The sequence below is a fragment of the Ochotona princeps genome, chromosome 31 (assembly GCF_030435755.1).
Source record: "Ochotona princeps isolate mOchPri1 chromosome 31, mOchPri1.hap1, whole genome shotgun sequence".
Lineage (NCBI taxonomy): Eukaryota > Metazoa > Chordata > Mammalia > Lagomorpha > Ochotonidae > Ochotona > Ochotona princeps.
Genome location: NC_080862.1, coordinates 1102340 through 1126302, shown reverse-complemented (window position 1 = coordinate 1126302; position 23963 = coordinate 1102340). Strand labels below are relative to the sequence as shown.

The 23963-nt window shown below is 46.7% G+C and overlaps 1 protein-coding gene across 2 annotated transcripts in view; it reads left to right on the top strand.

Annotated features, from left to right (window-relative positions):
• Nucleotides 1-23684, top strand: part of TRPM3 (transient receptor potential cation channel subfamily M member 3) — an 83566-nt gene extending 59882 nt beyond the window's left edge. For both annotated transcript variants that reach the window (XM_004591758.3, XM_058657288.1), the window contains 4 exons: nt 11058-11208; nt 11576-11775; nt 14809-14941; nt 21964-23684. In XM_004591758.3, coding sequence (XP_004591815.2) covers nt 11058-11208; nt 11576-11775; nt 14809-14941; nt 21964-23416 — 1937 coding nt within the window. In that variant the 3' untranslated portion in view covers nt 23417-23684. The remainder of the gene's footprint in view (nt 1-11057; nt 11209-11575; nt 11776-14808; nt 14942-21963) is intronic.
• Nucleotides 23685-23963: the final 279 nt, after the last annotated feature.

The window sequence follows — 23963 nt, the reverse complement described above, 5'->3', positions numbered from 1 at the left end:
CACTAGCAGGCAATTAGATCAGAAGCGGAGAGCTGGGATTCAAACAGGAGCCCGTTTGGAATGCTAACATCAGTTTTTGGCTTAACCAGCTATGCCACAATGCTAGTAGCCTGGGAGTTACTTCTTAATATTCTGTTAGCTAACTTAGTCGAGCTACACTTGATCCCATCGCTTTCATTAAATTCTCCTCTTCTCTTCTCTTCTCTTCTCTTCTCTTCTCTTCTCTTCTCTTCTCTTCTCTTCTCTGTCTCTGGTGTATATATTTATTTTGTGTGTGTGTTTGTATATATTTTTCTGCTCACTGAGAATGCAGCATAAATTTTGAACATTAGCCATCCCCGTTTTACCACACAGTTGCACCAGGACAATGAATGAAGATGTCCACATCTCACATTGGAAGGTCTGAGTTCAATTCCTGGCTCTGCTTCTGATCCCAGCTTCCTACACGCGCTGGCCCCCGGAGGCTGCAATGTTGGGACAAGACGTTCCTCACCCCCACAGGGGACACCTGGATTGCCTTGCTCACTTCTGGCTCCAGGCTTTGGTCCTGACACAGTCCCAACTCTTGTCGACACTTGGGAAGTGGAACAGATGATAGCAGTGTGTTCTCTGTCTCTCCCTCTCTCTCTCTTGCCCAAATAAATGGCTTTAAAAAAATAGCAACACAGGATGTAGAGAAAATAGCACTCTTTTCTGAGTTTCCTAAGTTTGTACCCACTATTAGTCCATCAGAGTCCACCAAACGGCTTTTGTTTCACAATTAGGCAAGGAGCATAAGTGGAAAAAAGCCTGACTTGTTTCTTTTCTTTGTATGACCCAGAAACTAGCCACCTTGTATACTGCTTGTGGTTGGTTTTAGAATTTTCCCACAGGACTGTTCAGACCAGCTTGGCCAAAGTAAAGACTGCGCACACAACTTCGCTCAGAGTGCAGCCGCATGAATCATCAACTTATTAAAAAGGTGATGAGCACGGCCTTCAACAATTATTTTTATTTATTTGAATGACAGAAAGGGAAAGAGAGAGAGACAGAGGTCTTCTATCTGCTGGCTCACTCCACAAATACTTGCAGCAGCCAGCACAGGGCCAGGTCAGACTCAGGAGTCAGGAACTCGGTGTGGAGTTCTCAAGTGGACGGCAGAAACACAAGTAAGTGGACTACCATTCACTGCCTCTGAGGTGCATTGGCAGGAGGTTGCATCACAAGGTGTGGCTGGATTTCATCCCAACCACTCCAATACAGGATGTGGGTTTCCAGGCAGTACCACAACAACCACAGCAAGTGGGTCTTTAATCAACAGACACAGGTCAGCTCGCACAAGTCACCAGTTTGTACTTTGGAGTGTTTGCCCAATGGCAAAGTAAAGCCACCTAACTTTCAAACATTGCAATAACAGGATCAACTGAATCAATTTTGTGTGTGTGTGTGTGTGTGTGTTTGTGTGTGTTTCCAGGCTAAAAGCAAAGATACATGTTTTTCCGTAAGCTACCTATTTCACTTTTAAAAAATGAAAAGCACATTCCATCTTCCCAAACAAGGGAAATAAGGAATTAAGTGTACCCTTTACCATCATATACTTTATGATGGGTAAATGCACTGGCAAGTAAAACTATCTAGAAAAATGTAGGGCCAGCTGCTGACTGCAGCCTTGGGCTGGGTCTCTTCCTTGGAAAAGGTTGAGGTACTTCAGGATTTCTCATGCACCTGCTTGTTCTCGAAACAGCAGGTTGTTCTAGCAGCATTCACCAAAGAACACGGCCCCCAGGAGAGAAGCCGGGTTTGTGCTCTGAGGTCGTCAGTAAGAACCATGTTCCCTTTCCCAAGCCTCATGTTGTGAGGCTTTTAGTTATCTGTGAAAGTTAAAATCAGATTAGAAATCACCTTTCCCCCAGCAGATGGCTGTTTGGCCAATGGAAGCAGAAGAGCTGGGCATGGGGTGGGGTTGCAGGGTGCCCGTGTGTGCCCTGGCACTCCTTTTCATCACCCACTCCCTTTTTCGTTATTTTGGCTGGACATTAAAAAAAAAATCCGAGTTACTGTGGGAAACCACAGAGGACCCAAATCCAGTTGCCTTCAGTTCTCTTCCCCCTATTTCAGTTAAGGGCTTTGCAGACCTCTCGGTTTGCGTGGAAGGCAGGAGCCAGAATGGATGGAGAACTACTCAGTGTCCCCCCTAAACCCAATCAAGTAGGCAGTGTCGTGTGTTTATCTCCTGGGAGTCTTCTTTGACTCTGCGGGGTTCTGCCAAGGCCCCAGAGGACGTCCTCCACCTCTACCCCTTAACGTTCTGCCCTTCTTCCCACCATTTCCCCCAATATCAACCCGAGCCCTTTTCACCAGGGACCTTCCGCCTCTGGGCTTTGATCTAACAGCATTTGAAGCACCTGGCAAGTCAACTTTTTGGCCAATCCTCTCGTGCAGACTGGCAGTCTTTGTTTCATCTTGCTTCCTGATGCCACCTGGCACCCTGACTCTTGAGCCCTCCTGAACTGCCCGCAGCACTTGGCCCCTCCCAACCCTCCACTGGTTTTACCTACAGTGCTGTTGTTCATGCTCTGTCTACCCACAGTGCAGACTGTGGAAGGGCAGGAATCTTTGATGTTCTGTTAACTGAGCCAGCTCAAGCTTTTGATAACAGGGCCTAGCCTGGAGCAGAAACTCTGAATTCTTGCTAGATGAACAATGGGGGCCACCCACACGTATTACTGTTATCATTCATACTACTTCTATTATCATCGCTATAGCAGATTTAGAGAGGTGGAAACCAAGACTCAAGGGCTGCCATGGACTTTTCAGCATTCAGATCACAGAACATCTACCCTGAGTGCCTCACATCTAGTGGCTATGTGATCATTTTAAAAACTCAATTCACGATTATCAGCAAAATGTCTTTTTTTCCATCCCTCCCTCTTTATCTGCCCCCACCCCCGCTCAACTTCTCCATCTGGTTGGCATCTGAGTTTATTGTTTGTAACAGACAAATCTGCCAAGATGAAAATGTTTGTTTATTTTCTCTTAACTGACAAGTGCCAATGTTGCTGTGGGAAAGAAAAATGTCTGTTGACCCACTGTCCAAGGGTATCCTGTCACCCAATCATTTTATTATAACAGTGATGTCAGTATTCAGCATTCAGTTAGGTTCACAGTCACAACAGAATGGCAAGTTCTAGGCATTGAGTTAGGAGCCTGCCAACAGCGGGATAGGTGCTAAGTAAGAACATGGTCTGCGTATAATCTGGTTTCTTTGCTGTTTGTGGAGGACCAGTTGAAGGTCAGCAAGTCAAAGATTAAAAGTATTTTCAGTAACACAACGAATACTGCATTGTTAGGAACAGAGAGTTAATTCTATGCCTTTCAACGGTTCTGGAGACTTCCACTTGCAAAGCCAGTGGTTCCTATACTCTTGTTTGTATGTAAAACAGCAGAGAGAGAGTTAAAGAGCAGGAGAGCAAGAGAAAGAGAGAGAGAGAGAGAGAGAGAGAGCAAGAAAGATGGAAAATAAGTGCTAGACGCCGAGGATGGCTTTGGCAAACCAGTAAGGCGTGCTGGGTCCCAATGCTACCCTAATACTGGCAAAGGAAGAGGACCACGGGGTATTTGTAACACAGTTTGATTCCTTTCCCGAGTTTCTGACTATATAACAGCAGCTGTATACACATTGTGCACCGGACTCAGTCCACGGAGGCAGCAGGCTCGAAGGGAGGAGTTGGACAATCCTGTGGTGCGGCGTGATGCTAGTCGGGCAGGAGGTGGCTTCTGTTCTGCAGGTGAAACTCAGCTCCGTGACAGAGCAGCCCGTAGTGACCTATCTGTGTACACAGTTTACAGCTATGCAAACCTGCTGTGGTATTCATTACAGAGAAGTGCTCAGATCCATAGAAGTGTTACTCCTTCAGCGAAATACTCACCCACTGGCCCCAAAGTCCTTGTGACGTTTTAAATGCACACAGCCTCATGCCAGTTTAGATGAGTGGATTTACCCAGTCTTACAATGATGAGTGCCCACCCCTGAGATTACCTCATTATGCAAAAATAACATATCCTTCATGAATATTTGGACAAAAGTTTAAAACATGACTGATGTGGTTCAGCTTTCAGGAACCAAGAACCACCATAAAATACTAGCCTCAACATTATGCATGCATCTAGCTTACCTGAAATCTGCCTTTTATAAAGGAATAGTGTGGATACATGGAACTGTACATTTTTTTAAACTCGATTGCCATTAAAGCAGAAATTATAAGGTTAAGAAAAAACAAAGCTTAAAAGTAGGCAAAGTCAGCCATTCGGGGAGACCTGTAGTGGTAGCAAAGGAAGGAGGGGTACCAAGAGGGAAGTGTACCCCCAGACCAGCGATAGGAATGGGAGCTGTGAGTACCAGCGTACCTCTTCAATTGACACTTTCCAGGGAATTTGTAAATAATGTCAGGAAAAGCTTACGTTGGTTTATACACACATTCCTAAATGCTAGGGCCCTTGTGGATTGTTCCTGGAGATGTCACACAAACCCCGAAGTTCATTTGTGTGGCTGGTACAAGCCCATGTCTACTGGTGGGCATCATGGGAGAACTGTACTCCCTGGCTCATTAGACTGATCCAAAAACAACAACCTATTCCTCACTGGGTGGCAAGGAGGCTGAGGTGATGTAAGCCCTAGGGGAAGCCCTCCACAGTCAAGGCAATGGGGGTCCAAGTGAGCTCCCCTACACCTCCCTGGGCAGGGGGAGATACTGCCCCTGGACCCATGCCCTTTAGCTAAGGAGGGTGTCCTGTGGATTCTGAGATGCGCACATTTGGGAATCACAATGGAGGTGGGTGGCAGCACAAAATCCAGAGGAGCAGGCCGTTGACGTCACCTGTCTCATGTTCTTCCTGGTTTGAAGAAGAAACTCGGTCATCTGACCCCATCTCCTTTAGGTGAATACCGGAAGTGTGATGATGGTGATGAGACAATCTCTCAGGGTGATTATTAGTGAAAGGGTTTTTCCTTCCCTGCTTCCAACCCTTTAGCCGGAAGCCTCTTCTCCCTTCCCAGTGGTGCCCTCGCTCGCTCCACAGTCCCCAGCACTGCGGATCTTGGCCTTTGCTGGTGAAACTGGTGCTCTGACAAGCTGATTCTCTTAGACGTTAATGATGCAAGCAGACAGCATTGTCGATTACAAGACAGTTAAACCACCCCCTGCGGCGAGTTAGAGCATGCAAGAGGATACCACAGAGGCATCAGAAACAGGAAAGAAACATGACGAGCGCTGACTGGAAATGACGCGGGAAGTGGTTTGGGAAAGTCAGAATCCACAGCCACGATGAGTGTCCTCGCTTATTTCCTCAACTTCTTCACCCTCAGCCTGTCATCTGTCTCATCCTTGCTTGCTCTCCTGTTGCAGCTTCTGCATCGCCCGCTCTCAATGGCTTACTTGACTCTCACATGACCAGTGTGGGCAGCTTTACACAAGCTTTCAATTAAACATCTGTCATCGTCTAGCTAAAGTCCCTGCACTTTGGTTTAATTTCTAAAAACAGAGTCTGATGAGTCACTGGTCATTCAGTGTGCTCACTCCTCTCTGGGCAAGGGCAAGTTCTGCTGTAACCAGTTGTGGCCTGAAATGAGGTGGAGTGAAAAAGTAAGAACAGGGCTTTGTTCACCTGAGGAGCCTGGGCTGCCTCTTCTAGCCATGAGCAGGGCAAGGAGAGCTATCCCGTATCTGCTGACAGGATAACAGCACAGGACAAGCCCAAGGAACTCAGTGGGTTCTAGCCATAAGCGTGCACTGAGCTCCTCAGCCTGTAGTTTATCTGGATGGTTCTTTCTGGTCCTGGCTCAGCTTGATCATGTGGCAGGAGATCAGCTAGCTATCAGCTGATCTGGGAAAGACTCAACTCGAAACAGCAGAAGCTACTGGAAGCAGAAACCCCATGCATTTCATCGTCTGGCGGGTGAGCTCAGACCTGCCGATCACAGTGATCCCTGAGGCAGCAGAGCAGGCTTTTTCACATTGTGTATGGTCACCTTCACAGTAACCATGGACCAAGTTACTAAAATAGCCAAATTCAGAATCAACGGGCAATGAAATAGATCCCACCAGTTACATAAGTAAAACCCTAAAATCACATGACAAAGTAGCTTGGATACAAACAAGAGAGAGGAATCGGGGCTGTTCATTCAGTCAATTGGCCACATCCTGGCAACAACTTATTGGCATATCCAACAGGGTAGGATGTAAGAATATTTCCTGCCCCACATGGTCTGTATATAATCTTTCTGATACTAATTCCTGATACACAATAATGGACTACTGCAGCTCCCTCACATAACAACAAATAAAGGATGATATTATCTCCAGGTAAAGGCAGCTATATAGAGAGCAGGAACACAAGAATAAAACCAAGATAACAGAGGGCATTGAATTCTCTCTGCTTCCCCAGAACAGCCTACAATCTACACCCCAACACGCCTAGGCTTGTACAATCCTGTTTCCTAATTCACTGGATTAGAAAAGAGGATTTGTCTGACTTCATCCTGATTTCGAGATAGCTCATGGCAAGACCTGTGCAGACGGTGGAGAGACCGCGAGCCAGGGTAGTCCCACGGCGTCAGAGGCTGTGCTGTTGTCCCCCTTCTGCTCAGGTATGTCAGTGACATGTCATGAAATGTGAGTGCCTCCTTACTTATTTGCTTTTTTGATGGTACAGAAAGAACAGGCTTCTTACAAGTGACCTCCAGTTAGTTCATGGGAGAGATGATTCAATTTGGGAAATTTTTGTCTCCTCTTTATAGAATCATGGAGAACAACAGAATACCAGGAATAGACAGAGCTTAGAAATCATCTCACATTCTGTAACCAGTCACATGCACCTTTCCATATTTTGTTACCTCTGTACCATTCTTTAATATTGTTAAATTAACTCATGTTTTATAAACTTTGGGTTTTTTTAAAATAATATCCTGCCATAAGTTGGGAATCAGTATAATCAGACGCAAACAGAAGACAGCAATAAACAGACTGAAAATATCACATTGTTGTGAAATCCTTAGCAGATGCTGAAGCCTTCGGCCTGCCCAGACTCACTCAGAAAGGGAATTCAGCAAACATGAAGGGAGAACAGAGAAATATTATCCTCTAGCTGACACACTCTCTGTGATGGAGTCAGAAAGATCCAAAGTGCCAAGAAAAAGTCAATGCTTTCTTGCTGATTCCATGGGATTCAATGCTCCCCCTCACATGTGCCAAAGTCACCATGGACCTCCTGAGCCCAGCACGTGACCCGAAGGGACTGTCCATGGTGCGACACCTTCACTCACATCAGGAACCAAGACTTCCTGATGATTTCCAGTGGCTGTCTCAGTACCCTGTCACTGCCGGGAGCAACTTACCTAGGAGCTGGGGAAGAGACGGGAAAGACGTCACAGAAGAAGTGAGAGGAGGAATGGAGCTGGCGGAAGGTGCCGTTGACGTCACAGTTCGGGCTTGCCTGATGTGCAACAGCCTCTGCTCTCCTCTCCTGTGCTCAGCAGCCCCTGGCAACTGCCGTTAGAGAGAAGTCTGAAATGCCTCCTATTTCCACAGAGAAGACTGCTGCTTGGATCTGTCATGACCTAGACTTTTAAATAAGGAAGCTTCTGGAAAGAGGTAGCCACACAAAGGAGAACATCTCCAGTTGTCTTGCCAAATGAGGTACCCTGGCGGGAACAAGGCCAGAAAGCATTCCTTTCCTTATATGTTACAAATTTCTAAGTCTCTAGGACATTGGTGCCTGCACCTGATGCCTGTCCCATTAACCTTCTCTATCCGCATTCTGAACTTTAGGAAGTGTTTCTTGTATCTGAGTAGCTGGTACTGGCAGGAACCAGAAAAAAATTAGCTGTCCTCCAAACTGCTCTACATTTTCTGTGTTCATGAGCTTTTCAACCCCACACTGGATCTTTCTTGAGTGAAAATAGGCTTTGTTGTTGGCAGGCTGTGTGGACATTCTGACTCTATTTCCCAGCTAGAGATAAAACAGAAAAAGAACAGACTAACATCCCTAATGAACACAGACACAAAAATTCTCAGACTCCAACAGTACATGAGGCAGATCATTCACCCAGACCAGGCAGGATTTATCCCTGACATGCAGGGATGATTCAACATTTGCAAATCAATAAAGGAGATTCACATCAGCAAATTGAAAAATAAGAACTATCTGATCTTCTCGATTGACAAAATCCAGCACCACTTCATGCTGAAGCACTAACCAAGCTAGGCATTGAAGGAACATTCCACAACACAATCAAAGCAATATTAAAAAAAAAAAAAAACAATGCCAGTATCATACTGAACGGGAGAGGATGGAAGCTTTCCCACTAAGATCTGGAACAAGGCAAGGGCGTCCACTTTCACCACAGCAATTCAGCATAGTATTGGAAGTCCTCGCTAGAGCTATTGACCAAGAAAAGGAAATTAAAATAATTCAAACCTGAAACAAGGAACTAAAATTATCCCCATTCACAGATGACATGATTCTATTCATAGAACCAAAAGATTCAATCAAGAGACTATTGGAACTCATAGGAGAGTTTGACAGGGAACAAAATTAGCATAAATTGATGGCTGACAAAGAGCTTGTATGTACAATCCCCTTTAGAATGCCAGAGAAGAATCTTAAATGATGGAATAGACCTAACCTAAAACATGGAAGATCGTTATTATGAAGGTTATGAAACATCAAGAGAAGAAACAGAAGACAACAAAAGATGGAGAAATTTACCATGTTCCTGGATCAGCAGGCTCAATATGATCAAGACGTCCGTATTACCAAAATATACAGGTTCACTGTGATACTAGTCAACATCCCAGCTACATTCTTTTCAGACATATAAAAGATGATAGAAAAATTCATCTGGAAACACAAGAGACCACGAATAGCCAAAGGAAGTGAAAATCCATATGAGAACATGACCTGCAACCCTGTATTTATAGGAACGCAATCCACAAAGATGAAGACATGGAAGCAGCGAGGAGTGGATAAAGACACTGGTGCATCTGCTCTGTGGAACACTACTGAGCCATTAAGAAGAATAAACTTCTACCATTTGCAACCAAATGGTCCCAACTAGAGATCATCATGCTGAGTGAAAGAAGCCAATCCCAAAATGAAAAATATCATATGTTCTCTTTGATACACGGTAGCCTTCATGCAAAAGGTAAATAGTTTTATAGGTAGACATGTATTCACATATATTCTCAAGAGGAACTACATAATGGAGACTAGCATACCAGGAAGTGAAGACATGTTGCAATAGGCATCTCTACTCCTGCATAAAAGACAGACTCCCAATGGAACTGTTAAATATACCTTGACGATGGGATACTAGACTTTCTGCCATTGTCTATACCTACAATGCCATGATCCACTTCAATAACAGCATGCTGGACTTGTCCTGTTGCTGAAGGACTATCCTGTAGTAATAATATGAGGGAAAACATTCGAGGGTCAAACTGGGGACATAGCGGAAATCCCTATGCCTATGAAACAATATCATGAAAAATAATGATAATGAAACTTTTTAAATGAAGAAAAGAATGAATGTGGCATAGCAGTCAAACCACCACTTGGGATACCTGCATGCCATATTCAGATGTCTGAGTCCAAGTCCCAGTTCGACTGTCCATCCCAACATCCCGCACTCCTCGGGATGCAGCAGGTGATGGCTGCAGTACGTGGGTCCCTGCCACCCACACCCACATGGGAGATTAGGAGTGAATTCTGGGTTCTTGGCTTCTTCTGACCATCCACAGCTGTTGCAGGCATGTGGAGAGTAAACAGAAGATGGGAGATCTACTTCTCTCTCCTCTCTCTCTCTCTCTCCCTCTCTTCCCCCACCCCTTCCCTTCAAATAAACAAATGAATATAACTAATTCTTGAATATAAAACAAAGACTAGGACCCACCCAGTTGCAGCATGGAGTGGGAGCATGAGAGAGGCCTTAGGAAGCAGACAAAGTAGCCGAGCTGGGTCCTGGTTTTTTAAAAACTTCCTGGGTGATTCTCCTGGACACAGGATTGGGAACCATGACAGTATACACAGCCTGGCAGCCAAGACCCTGCACACGTGCCCCAGGCCAGGCACTCTGCTAGCCAAATGGACTCGGACTCAGCTTTTCAAGCCTTTCTGGCCAGTCACCAAAAGCAGCCATGGCAAAGGGCTGACACCACTTGCTTCCTTGCCCTGCCCCTTTCCAGGCAGATGCAAAAGACCCTGCCCAAGAGGAAACTTAAGGGAGCTGGAGGGGGAGCTCCCTCATCTGGCCCTGACAGCTGAGGGCACAGAGAACTTTCACCATGCCTCATTTGGGCATCAATGGCCCAGTCTTACCTCCCACCTGCCGCCGTCCACCACTGGCCCATGATTCACTACAGTTGGGTTTTCTCCCCCTGGCTCTGAATAACACGATTTTACAACAGGAAAGGCTGCTGGAATGGAACATGGTGGATGCAGGTTCCGGGGTCACCCCGTGACCCCCAGTCACCTGCAGGTGAAACCCCTTTCCTCAGGAGAACCAAGTGACAAGCCCTCTTAAGTTGCTGCTTCCCTGAGGTGCTCCCTCCACGCTGAGACGCAGATCATCAGCTTGGCAGAGCCCTGGCTTGTTCTTGCAGCACTAACTGCTGCCCGGGTGTTAATTCCCCATCAGTTGCCCCACAGTGCCGCTGCTCTTACAGCTGCTGCTGGGGGCCTCCACAGCACATTTTGAAAGTAACTCGCCAGGCCGTGGGGCTTTGTGCTCCCTCAAAACTCCCTCAGCAGGCAAGTGCCGCTCACAGTCTCAGGCACTGCGAACCTGGGGGAGCAGGCAGGCAGCCCCACCCACTGCAGGGGAGCACTCTGGGAGACAGGCAGCGCTCAATAGCAGCCCCCTGGGGTGGTCACGATGCTCTTGTGCTTCTCTGCTTTTTGGCTTTTCGGTGAACTTTGGAGGCGGCTGTGGTTTTCTTCCATGTAAAGCCCTTATTCAAGCCAGTCTATTGAGAATCAAATAACCATGGTTTCTTATTTGCTGCCTCTCTTACTTCCTCCAGCTCCCTGTGGACAGAATGAGACCCGAGAGGATGGCAAAATGATCCAGCTGCCTCCTTGCAAGACAGGGGCTTGGGTTGTGCCGGCCATCATGGCCTGCTACCTCTTGGTGGCAAACATCTTACTGGTCAACCTCCTCATCGCTGTCTTTAAGTGAGTGTGTCGTGTGTCATGTGTCGCATGTTTGGCCTAGGCAGGGGGAGGAGGGCAGGAGGACGGTAAATGCTTTAGCCAACACTGGAATGGGCTCATCATGTAGCATAGGACCTCTGCTGAAGAGCCGGAATGCATCCCGGTTGCTCCCTGCTGGTGTGCCTGAAAGAGCAGTGGGAGGTGACCCAAGTGCTTGGGACCCTGTCGCCCAGGAAAATCTGATGAAGCTCCTGGCTCTTCATGTTGACCTGGCCTGTTCCTGGCTGTTGCCACCATTTGGGAAATGAAGCAGTAGAAGGAAGATCTCTCTGTTTCTTAAAGGCAACACTGCATTTCCTCACGTTGTTGTCTCCGGTCTCTCTTTCAGCAACACGTTTTTTGAGGTGAAGTCGATCTCCAACCAAGTATGGAAGTTTCAGCGATATCAACTCATCATGACCTTCCACGAGAGGCCAGTTCTGCCCCCACCTCTGATCATCTTCAGTCACATGACCATGATCTTCCAGCACCTGTGCTGCCGCTGGAGGAAGCAGGGAGGTGACCCGGATGAAAGGGACTATGGCCTGAGTGAGTTCCAAGTGACAGCCCCAGTGACCCCCAAGCTGTCCCATCGCAGCCGTCAGGGAGGCTTCAGCGATCGCCCACTTCCACCTGCGGCCTTAGAAGGCAATGCGTGCTGAGCCTGAGCACTGCTAGTCTCCCACCTCGCTTTTTGACACGAGGCCAACCTCCAGCAGGGCTATTTTGGTGCCTTCTTAAGTCCCAAGTTTCTGACTTTCCAGTGGTGGTCCTACATGATACACCAACCGTATTAATGTGCACTCTGTTATACATTATTTAGCAATCTTTGTGTCAGTTGCTTTGCAAGCAATTAAGTTTGGCTTTTTCCATCATCATTTCTGAACCAATCATTTGTTCAAGTCTCAGCTATTTCCCCAAGTCTTAGAAGTTGCATTTATCTGAGCTCATGAGGATAGCAGCTGTGCTTTCCACTCACAAGGCGAAAGAGGCTCCCACCATGCTCCTAGCCTGGTGTTTCTAAAAGGGGGTGCTGCTGGCCTGGCCAGCACAGCTGCTACCTGTGGACTGTATACCACACACCTGGCTTCCACACTCTGAATACAGTAGTTTCTGGAGATTCCTGACTGCCTCTTGTGTCCCACCCTAAGTTTAGCACCACTGGGCATGCAGCCTCATAGCAGGAAGCTAACATGGGTTCTCAAAAAGTGCCAGACAGACATTAACCCACAGGAAGAGCCTCTGAGGCTGCGGTCCAGGAACCTCCCTCCATACGCTCTCTAGTGTAGCTAAGATTTGATCTGCAAAGCATGTAATCAATGCTTCTCTAAATGTGAAGCCCTTCACAGCCTCTCCGCCACAGCAGTGTCCAACTTCTTTCTCAGCATTCAAACCCAGAGGTGGAGAGAGGTAGGAATTCCAGAATGTCACTCCCATCTGAGTAACGCCTTCAGGCAAGTGAAATGGCTTGGAGGCAGGGCAAGGCAGAGAGCAGCTGATGAGACTAGCTTAGCTTTGCTGTCAAGGAAATTCAGCCAGCAAGGGGCAGGGAGACGACAAAAACTTCAGCATTGCATTGTACGCTGTCCTGAGGGTTGACCCGGGGATACCAGTCAGTTACAACAAAACAAGAGTTGCTGGTGGTAGAGGAGGATCTCACATGGCCACAGAACCCAGGAAGTAGAGTCTGGAACAGCACAGGCTGGTGATAAACAGACCACTTCTACTCTAACACCCACTTCCTTGCAGACGCTCAGACACTGGACGAGATGAGAGCCAGCTCCAAGGGGAGCCATAAAAGCAATGCCAGGCCACTGGACACATGGCTGGGTCAGGCCAAGACCCCTTAACTGTTCATCTGTTGGGGGGGAAATGAATTTTTGCTCTAGTTTTTATGTAAAGAACTCAGTGCATTGCCAAGTTCCTGTCGAACCACAGACAAAACACTGTGAAATGTAAATTTCAAGTTTTATTGTAAAACTTGCCATATTGATGGATTTTTAAAAGAAATGGCATCTTAAGAACAACCCAAATGTCCATTACAAATAGCCAAAGAGGTCAAATGGGGCATGTAAGGTGCCAACAGCATAAGTAGCCAGTGTCTGCGAGAAGGTTTCTATCTTGAGGATTCCGGAAACTGCTTCTGTTCTTTTCCCTCCTCCTAGCTAACAACTTTCCAGTTGTTAAGTTTGACTTTTTCCAAGATCAGTTTTTAACCAATTAAATTCATGACTGCATCTCCAGCATTCCCTCCTGATCAAGCTCTCTCGAACTCTGCCATGCTGGACTGGAGTGGTCTGAGCACAAGTGTTTGCTCTCAAATGCTTTTTACAGATCTGTTTTCCACGCCCCAGGTAAATTCAGACAATGGTAACTTCAACAAACTGCACTGCTGGTATTCTCACATGCAGGGCTCCAAACATCTCAAGCAATCCACATGGCACCCTAAGGGCCCAGCACAAGAAGGGGGTCTTAGCACATTCGTGACTTTTCTCAAGTAGCTCTCTCCCCTTCACCCTGATTCATGCCACGTTTAACCACTGGGCTATTTCTGCACTGCTGTCATCAGTGAGTTAGCTTCACAATGTATTATGAGTTGTTTACCCTCTATTAATTGAAATCCACGCTACCAATCACTCAAATAAGGAAAGCTTTAATTATCTCATTTGACAGATGGGAAAGAGATAGTGAGCCCAGAACTAAGATCGTGGCTCATGGAAGCTAAATGCCCACAGTTCTATTTTCACTTTCAGCTAATTCCTATCAAGTGGTTTTGTTTCAGGGTCGCAAAACAGCCACTGCACCTCCAGTCATCACATTTACATTTTTTTTTAAGATGCAATGCAGTATGCAACTCTACTTCCAAACCAAATAGAACTCCCAAAGAAACTGTTAGCTATGTTTTTTTTCCTTTTTTTACATTTAAGGGAGGATGAAGAGGGGAACATGAAAAGAACTGTAAAAAGAAGCAATTGCATCTCCAGCTCTTCCCGTAGCAGCCTTCCATTGCTTCCTGTCCCAAACTGGGCCTCCTAGCTGCTGGTAGCTGCAGGTGAAAATGGAGATGTGTATAGGGTTACCTCTTCAGCCTTAGCAATCGGACGGGGAAAGGAGAAATGTGGGTGCAGAAGAACTGTCAGTAAGGCCTGTCTGCAATATCTGTCTACATCATCACCCAACCCAGAAATTATCGAGCTCCTAAGAAAGCCCTGGGCTCTGAGTGGTTTCCTTTTCACTGAGTTTTGTTCTTGGCTTTCCAATTTGTATTGTTCTAACCAACTCCTATAGAAAACCAGACACACACACGTAAACAATCTCACATTCAGGAGGAAGATGGCAATGCTAACCACCTTACTGGAGTTAGACTTTGTTTGGAACTTAGGAAAGAATCAAAGCCCCTCTTCCCAACCTCAGTATGTGTGCATGTGTGTGTGTATACATACATGTATATAGATGTGTTTATATATGTGTTTATACGTACATACATACATAGATATATCCACCAAAACTGCATGGCTCCCCACAAATGCCATTGCCTGTACTCCTCTGTCCAATGACTCACTCCCTCTCTTCCTTTCACAGAACTCTTCATAACTGATGATGAGCTCAAGAAAGTACATGACTTCGAAGAGCAGTGTATAGAGGAATATTTCAGAGAAAAAGATGACCGATTCAACTCATCCAACGATGAACGGATACGGGTGACTTCAGAAAGGTAGTTTCCACGGGCCCATGCCTCCCACACAACTTTTCTGTCATGCATAGACTACCCACCAAATTTCTTTACACAGATGCCTTGTGTAATTTGTCTCAGAAATCATGGAGGTAATAAAAGATACAGGACACCCCTAGCATTCTGCAGATGAGAACTCGAGACTTACTGGTGTAGGCCTTGGCAGTGCAGCTGTTGAGTGTGGAACAGGGCTGAGGTCGCTGGCTCAGGCCACAAGCCAGCAAATCTGAGCTAGATACACAGCAAGCAAAGACACCTCAACTCCAGGCTCTCTGACAGGTTTGTACATTGCATAAACCCCTGAGCACCTTTCCCAGGGGACTAGAATGGCCTTCATGTCTAGCTGAGAAACTTGCTCAGTGCCCAAATACTTATCAACTAGTTATAATAATCGTTAAGTGTCTCTTATTCCCCCTAACTGCTTTGCTTTCCTATTTTATAAACAGGTCAAATGCAAAGAAATGAAACCAGATTTCTCTACTCAATGATTATATAGTTTTAGATCTCATTGACCAAACAGGTAGTTTAAGTAGCAAAACTCTAGGGAAAAATATCTCCCTCTGGGCCCAACATGTTGGTGCAGTGTGGTAAGAGCTGCCTGTGACACCAATATCCTGTTTGATACCAGTTCAAGTCTTAGCTGCTTCCTTTCCAATGCAACTCTCTGCTAACATGCCTTTAAATGCAACAAAAGCTGACCCAAGTACTTGGACCCCTGAACCCATGTGGGAGACCCAGATGGAATTCCAGGCTCCTGGATTCAGGCTGGCCCAGCCCCAGCTGGTTGCCTGTCGCAGTCAATTGGGGAATGAACCAGTTGATGGAAGATCATTCTCTCTCTGTCTCTCTCTCTCTCTCTCTCTCTCTCTCTCTCTCTCTTTCTCTCTCTCTCTGTGTGTGTGTGTGTGTGTGTGTATCCCTGCCTTTCAAATAAATAAAAAATTAAGTCTTATTTTAAAAAAAAAAGAGAAATCCCCAAATGAAGACAATCCTTTAAAGCTAACAATTCACCTTTATATAAATGGACTTCTGTTTTGTTATGGGTCTTATCTTGCTGTAGCTTGATAAAACCTTCATCGTGGGCTGCAATGTTTAAAATCCAGTGTCCCAAGGAGTATCCAGAGTATTGCAAGGCAACAAAGTCACTTTAAATTATAAGCATTTACGGCATAAAAATGGCAGAGCGAGTTATAAAGTGTAGAAAGATGTAAGGCATTGGTTGATGATTTTATTCTCTATGACCCAGACTGCTAAGATTCAAGGCAGTCACATCTAGTCTCCCTGAAATGGTATTCTGTCTGCTGGTCCATTTCAGTCTCCAGGGATCCTGTAGACATTGATAAGGGGCATTTCATTCTTGTCCCTGGTCCTTTAGTTCTTGTATTCTGGATAAGAAGTTTCATGTAGCCATGACACTGAGTGATTCAAGTGACTTCATTCCTAAGTACTAGCCAATATTAATAAAGTTGAAAGCCATGTGCAAAGTTTACACAGATTTTTCACTATAAAATAGGGTGTTTTAGAAGAATACTAATCCTGCCACTGCCTTCCACATTCAGTATATTTATACTAATCATATTTGTGTGATCTGCTTAGAAAAACAAATATACTGCCTTCATTAGTAAATTAAATGGACCATTACTAAAGCACACTTTAGGTGTGTAAAGAGTTAAATGCAAGTGTTCAAGAGATCATGAACACCTCTTAGAAGGTTGATTCGGAAAAGAACTTGTCCTTCTCATTTCTCAGATGGCAAAGACCCAGTGGCAACTTACAGATAACCCGGATACCTCTAAAAGGTGATAGCAAATGCCTGAGAAAAGGATGCATGAATTTCAATCTTTTCCATCAAAGCATTGAAACTTGCATTTTTTCCCACAACCTTTTTGAAATGTGCACTTATGTCATGAACAACTGGCAGGCCTTGGTCTGGGGCAGGGGAACGGTGTGCAGAGAGTGTCACATCCCTGTGCCTGGCTGGAAGGGACCATCTCCCGGCAAGGGGGAAGCATTGCTTACAGGAGAAACCTATGAGCAAATACAGGGAAAGTAAAACCCTTTTCTGTCTGAGAAAATATTTCACATCCATGAAGACCGCTGTCACTGCCCTACCTTGCCTTGTGTTCTCCAGATGAAATACTCCACAATGGGTTCACTATTTACCCTGCTTTCCAACAGACCGCACACCAGCCTGCTCACTTTCTTAGTACAAAATACACTTTAAGTAGTCAACTTCACATATTTAAAGAATTTAAATGTGATGTCTACATTGAGCTTAATTCCCTGTGTTGCCATTAGCTCCTGGGTTTAATTCCTCTATCCACTCACTCGTCGGCTGTTTGGAGCATGCACTGTATTTTGGGTTAGTACTTGCACAGTAGGGCAAGCAGTTCTTTCCGCGGCATAACGGCAAGAACACAATAATGGAACGATTTAATGCTAATTGTGCAGCAGCTAGCTGTGTGATTTTATGTAACTTAATTAACTCCTCTGGACTATGTCCCTATCTGTAAGCCTCACTGTCTAGTATTAAAAGTTACTGAGGTAACATAAGAGGGTATTCAAACAGGTCACAGAATAGAAAGCTGATGTTCATTTTAGTACAAAGAAAATCCATTCATGATTTTCTCATAATATACATTTTCCATTAACTTAATTTTTTTTATTTCTTATGCATTCCTTCGAGAGAGAGAAAGACAGAGCTCCCACTTGCTGGTCCATTTCCCTAAATGTTTACAGATTAGAGGTGGGTTAGTCCAGACCTTAGAGCGAGAGGCTCACCCACCTGCCCACCTGAACCCTTACCACTGCCTCCCTGGTTGCACCTTAGCAGTGAGTTAGGATTCAAGCCCAGGCATTTCTGTGGGAACGTGGGCATCTGATTAGCCCACATGCCCACCCCGTAGGCTTTTCTAAGAGAATACTACCAATGGACTTCAATCTTTACACCAAAATCAGCATGTTTGATTTTTGCACAGATTTCTCAGCACACACTTGTCGAAGTGATGTGGATCTTCCAGTAAGTGGTGTTAGTGATATGGTGGTGGCGACGATGAATTCAACCTGCACATTTTATGTGATATAAGCTCCCATTAAAATCCTTTTTTTTTAAAGATTTCTTAAAACTTTATTTAAAAGGCAGAGTTACGAGGGAGAGAGAGAAAAAGAGCTCTCTCCACTGTGTCATTCCCCAAATGGCCACAATGCCCACGGCTGAGCCAGACCCAAGAGAGGAAATAAGAGCCTCAAACAGGTCTCTCTTGTGGATGTAGGGGCCTGAGCACTTAGGCCATCCTCCAGTAGTTTCCCAGGTCATTAACAGGGAGCTGGACCAGAGGTGGAACATTCAGGTCTCGAACTGGCACCCATATGGGACACTAGCACCACATGTGGTTGCTTAACCCACTATATGATGGCACCAGCCTCTCCTGTTACAATTTGTAGCACCCAAAACAGGACCTGATTCAGAGAGCTTTAAAATGAACTAAGATTTAAAACAAGTTAAACCCTTTGCCTCTTCACATGAGCGGATACAAATGTCGTCATGCTTTTTGCCTTCCATGATTCCTATTTTAATAGTCACTTTCTATTTTAGCTTATTATTGTATTTTTATTGGAAACACAAAGTTACAGAGAGACAGAGAGAGAAAATTCAGAAAAAGATCTTCCATGTCCTGGTTCATTCCCCCCAGAAGGCTGCCGTGGCTGAGTATGGCCCAGGCCCAAGCTAGGAGCCAAGAACTCCATTAGGGTCTCCTTCATGCATAGCAGAAGTCTAGCCACTTGGGCCATCTTCCACTGCCTTCCCACACCTCAGCAGGGAGCTGGGTCAGAAATGGAGCCACTGGTCCTGGAATCAGCCCTCAGGATGCCACTACTTCTCGGCCTTTTGGCGAAGATCAAAATGCCAGTGTCACAAGCAGCAGCTTCACCCACCGTGCTGACAGTGGCCTCGTTGGCCACATTGTGCGTCCATCTTCTTGGGCGTTCTGTAGACCCGCAGGTTGTTTTCTGCATCTCCATTTTATCCCCTGAGTTCTTTGTCCAGAGTCCGCTCCCAGTGACTACAGTCGTCACCCAGAACTCGTGGTGAGCTCCTTGGACCGACTTATATCTGTGATGTGTGACCCTCTGTGCTGAACTCCTCAAGAATTGGGGTTATCTTTTTTAGGATTAAGAGAGGGACTCTGATTATGGAGCAAATTTATGGAAGTTTGATCCTAGAGCCTTCTGCTCTTTTATAACCTCAACACTAAAGTCCTATCAGTTAGGTCCATGATTTAAATGATCCTTCCATTAGACGGTGAATCACACCCAGAATTCAGGAAGACAATGCTGGGACAGCCCGTTTGGCTCAGGAACCCACAGGAGAATGAAGGTTTGGCTGAGATCAGTTCCTGAGCCTTGTGCCAGTATGCTCCCTCCCCTCAGTCCGTTCCCTCTGGCTTTCCCAGTGTCCCCAGCACCTCCTCCCTCCTGAGCTCCTCTGTCTCTGTGTCCAGCTGCATGGTTCTCCCTTGCTCATCTTCTCTTTGAACTTGGGTGCTGGGGCTGATGGAACGTGGGACTTGGAGCGAAAGAGACCCCCATGGCACAGGCCCTGGCAGGGGGCTACCTCGCAGCTCTTGGAAGTGCATCATCCAAGACAATACTACAAAAACCACAGATCTGTCCCTGTTGAACATCTCTATATGGGGCTCCAGAAAGAGAAGAGCCATAAAACTGTTTGCATATGTGATTCTTATAGCACTAAAAAGCTGGTGGGGTCGGGGCAGGGCTCAGGCATTGTGCTGCCTCCATTCAGTATCAGAGTACCTGAGGTCGGGTCTGACTCTTCTGTTTCCACTCTAGTTTCCTGCTCATGAGTTAGAGAGGCAGCAGTTGATGGCTCAAGTTCATGGTCCTTAGTGACCATTGGGGAGGCCCAGGTGAAAGCTATTGCAGGTATTTGGGGAATGGACCAGAAATTGAAAGAAATGGATCTCTCTCTCTCCTCTCTTTTCTCTCTCTTCTCTCTTCTCTCCTCTCTTCTCTCTTCTCTCTTCTCTCTCTCTCTCTCTCTTTCTCTCACTCACTCACTCACTCACTCTGGCTGTCACTCTGCCTTTTAAGTAAACAAATAGCCTTACAAAAGAAAATCCTGCAGAGACAAAGGACCTTGAAAATGCTCAACAGACTCATCCACAGCCAAGCATGGTCTGTCCTCCTCCAGGTGCTTGTGAAGAAGCACTGTATCCACTTACTGAAGCTTACTGCATCCCAAAAATAAAACTGCAGCACTTGCAAAATCAAACACCACAGTGTCGATGTTGGAAAATGAACCATAAGCCTATAAGGCCAACCCACTGTTGGCATCCATTTATTTGATGATAGTTACACAACAAAATGAAGTGAAAGAAGGAATAGTTGGCATTTTCCTTTGGAATTAGCCAAGTTAGCTGAGCAAATCCTGTAGGGTTTGCCAGACACAGACTAGGTCAATGCACGTGTTAGGGGTTTGCAACTGAAGGTAATGACAGTGTGAGCTTGGGCAAAGAAAGAGCAAAACAAAGAGGTCTGGAAAAGGGGTGCTTGAGAGCAGCCCAGGGCCCAGGCTAGAGCAGGGAAATGGGGACGTTAGGGCAGGGAAAGTCAACTTCTTCAGGAAAAGCCTAGTGGTCCCCTGGGGTGGCATCCACCTGCTCTTAGATGCTGGTAATGGAGTGTGTATTTCTCCAAGGTAGAGACAGTGCTGACATACACAGCTGTACCACCACACAGCTGTGGAGATCCAGCTGCAATCCCCCCTGGTCATGGTCTTCACACAGTTCCAAACTCTGAAGTTAGGCAATCTCCTGTTACATCCCAAGACTGGGAACGTCGCTCTGTGTTGTCCAGAAACACGTGAACAGATCTTACTCAGACTTAACAAAAGTTCTGTGTTGGGCACTTACAGGAGAGCATTATCAAATTTATACTTAAAATATATAAACATTTGAACTCATACCATAACCTGGCTTACATTTATTCTTTCTAAGTTAATTAATACAACTATTTAAAATGGTGGCTACTCTCTGTGATTAAATGGCCAGAGAGACCACTGAAATCAAGTTCACAACTGTTATAGACTCAGTAAACATTGATTGGCACCTGACTATACTGGGCTGACAAGATGGACATGGAAACGGAAATATTAAAGAGGCTACACCCTTAAAGGCTGTATGAAAGGGGGTGGAGATATTTAGAAATAACCATTATATGGGAATCTATGAACAGCTACCCAGAGAGAGAAGTACCACAGATTACCTTGGTACTCACAGTTACATTTCTTGATGTTTCCTTTTCTTCTAAAGAGGAAAGGATTGGTTTAGACGGGAACAAGCCCACATTAACGCCTCTGGAGGCACTGAACTCTGACAAGATGAGGTGTGCTTGCTTGGGCAGCAGATGCCAAAAAGACTTTCCAGAATAACAACAGCAGCAGCACTGTACAGACGCAAACTAAAATGATTCCAGTCCATTGAATACAAATATCACATATATCCTCTGCATTTAAAATTCTATTGCAAGATTGAGTGAAGTCATCCAAATTGAGTAGTCATCCCAGTGCAGCACTCTTCTGTTTGCTAGCAGTGCTGGTAAGCCAATACTCGGCTAGGCTGTGGGGCAGCGGGAGGGTGGGACAGGGCCCCATTCCACTGCAGCAAGGGCCGCTCCACTCTGGAGTGTACTTAAACAGACTGGGCATTTCATTTCATTGAAGGAGCAAGTAAGAAGGGGGACTGGTTGCTAACAACCACTGAGTTAGACCACCTTCAAGGCAGTTGACAACGATCTGGATTCTGGGCTTGCCGGTGGCAGTACCAATGCCCTTCTCCATCTCCTGGCTTCTCCAGTTCCCCTCTGGGAGGCGGGCTCCATGACACCCATAGTTGACCATGGCTCTAGCCCTCTCCATCCTCCCCCTCTCAAACCTCACCAAGGAAGCCATCCTCAATGACCTTCATTCGCTGTCCCTCCCCCAGGGTGGAGAACATGTCCATGCGGCTGGAGGAAGTCAATGAGAGGGAGCACTCCATGAAGGCATCGCTGCAGACCGTGGACATCCGGCTGGCACAGCTCGAAGACCTCATTGGGCGCATGGCCACCGCCCTGGAGCGCCTGACCGGCCTGGAGCGGGCGGAATCCAACAAGATCCGCTCGCGCACCTCCTCGGACTGCACCGACGCAGCCTACATTGTGCGCCAGAGCAGCTTCAACAGCCAGGAGGGGAACACCTTCAAGCTCCAGGAAAGCCTCGACCCTGCAGGTGAGGAGAGCATGTCCCCAACTTCTCCCACCTTAATGCCCCGTATGCGAAGCCATTCTTTCTATTCGGTCAATGTGAAAGACAAAGGTGGGATAGAGAAGTTGGAGAGTATTTTTAAAGAAAGGTCCCTGAGCCTCCACCGGGCCACTAGTTCCCACTCGGTAGCTAAAGAATGCAGAGTTCCTGCAGCCCCCACCAACACCTTGGCCATTGTTCCCGACTCCAGAAGACCGTCCTCCTGTATTGACATCTACGTCTCCACCATGGATGAGCTCCACTGTGACACAGACCCTCTGGACAACTCCATGAACATCCTGGGGTTGGGCGAGCCCAGCTTTTCAACTCTCCTGCCTTCCACAGCCCCTTCAAGTTGTGCCTACGCCACTCTTGCACCCACAGACAGACCTCCAAGCCGGAGCATTGATTTCGAAGACATCACCTCCATGGACACTAGGTCATTCTCCTCAGACTACACCCACCTCCCAGAATGCCAAAACCCATGGGATTCAGACCCTCCAACGTATCACACCATTGAGCGGTCCAAAAGTAGCCGCTACCTGGCCACCACGCCCTTTCTTCTGGAAGAGGCTCCTATCGCGAAATCGCACAGCTTTATGTTTTCCCCTTCCAAGAGCTACTATGCCAACTTCGGGGTGCCCGTGAAAACCGCAGAGTACACCAGCATCACAGACTGCATTGACACAAGGTGTGTCAGTGCCCCTCAAGCGCCCGCGGACAGAGTGCCGTTTCCTGGAGCCCTGGGAGACAAAGTGGAGGACTTATCTTGCTGCCATCCCGAGCGAGAGGCAGAACTGAGTCATCCCAGCTCCGACAGTGAGGAGATCGAGGCCCGGGGCCGGAAAGCTGCCATGGCACTTTCCTCCCAGGAGGGTGAGAACGCAGACAGAACCCAGTCCAACAATATCACAGTTCCCAAGATAGAGCGTGCCAACAGCTACTCTGCCGAGGAGCCAAGTGCGCCGTACGCACACACCAGGAAGAGCTTCTCCATCAGTGATAGGCTCGACCGGCAACGCAACACGGCAAGCCTGCGGAACCCCTTCCAGAGGAGCAGGTCCTCCAAGCCAGAGGGCCGAGGGGACGGCCTGTCCATGAGGAGGCTGTCCAGAACCTCGGCTTGCCACAGCTTTGAAAGCAAGCACAACTAAGCCTTTTCCCACCCCTCCCCTGCACTGTATGAGGCTCAAGAGTCCAGCCCTTAACATTCTCCCCAAACTCCAACTTTCCCCACACTCCTTCCTTGAACCACACCCACTTTATGCTTAGCTGAGCAAAACAAGCAATGCATTGGGAGGCGTTCACTCACAGGTGACTTTGGGGCCACAGACCTGGGAAGCTCCTGCTCTGGCCCCGTGCCAAGCACAGGGAGTTGGCGGCATGTTCACACTTGCTGGGTAGGGAGGGAGAGTCGGGGGACAGACGGGTTCATCACCAGTCGCTGCAGACCACCACGAGCTCTGGGGAACCAAGGGGCTTCACGCATTCTCCATGCCAAGAGGCAGCTTTTGATTTCTGCCCATTACTCACAGTTTTAGAATGCAGGGCTAAATTGCAGAATAAAATAAAATAGCCAGCCTCCAAGATGAGATATTCTAAACTTCCATTCTGTTTTCTTTTCACATTGGCTCCATCACTGGTGACTGACGAAGAGCATCCTTTTTATTCAGTGTAAGCCGGCAGCAAGCACTTCTCCTA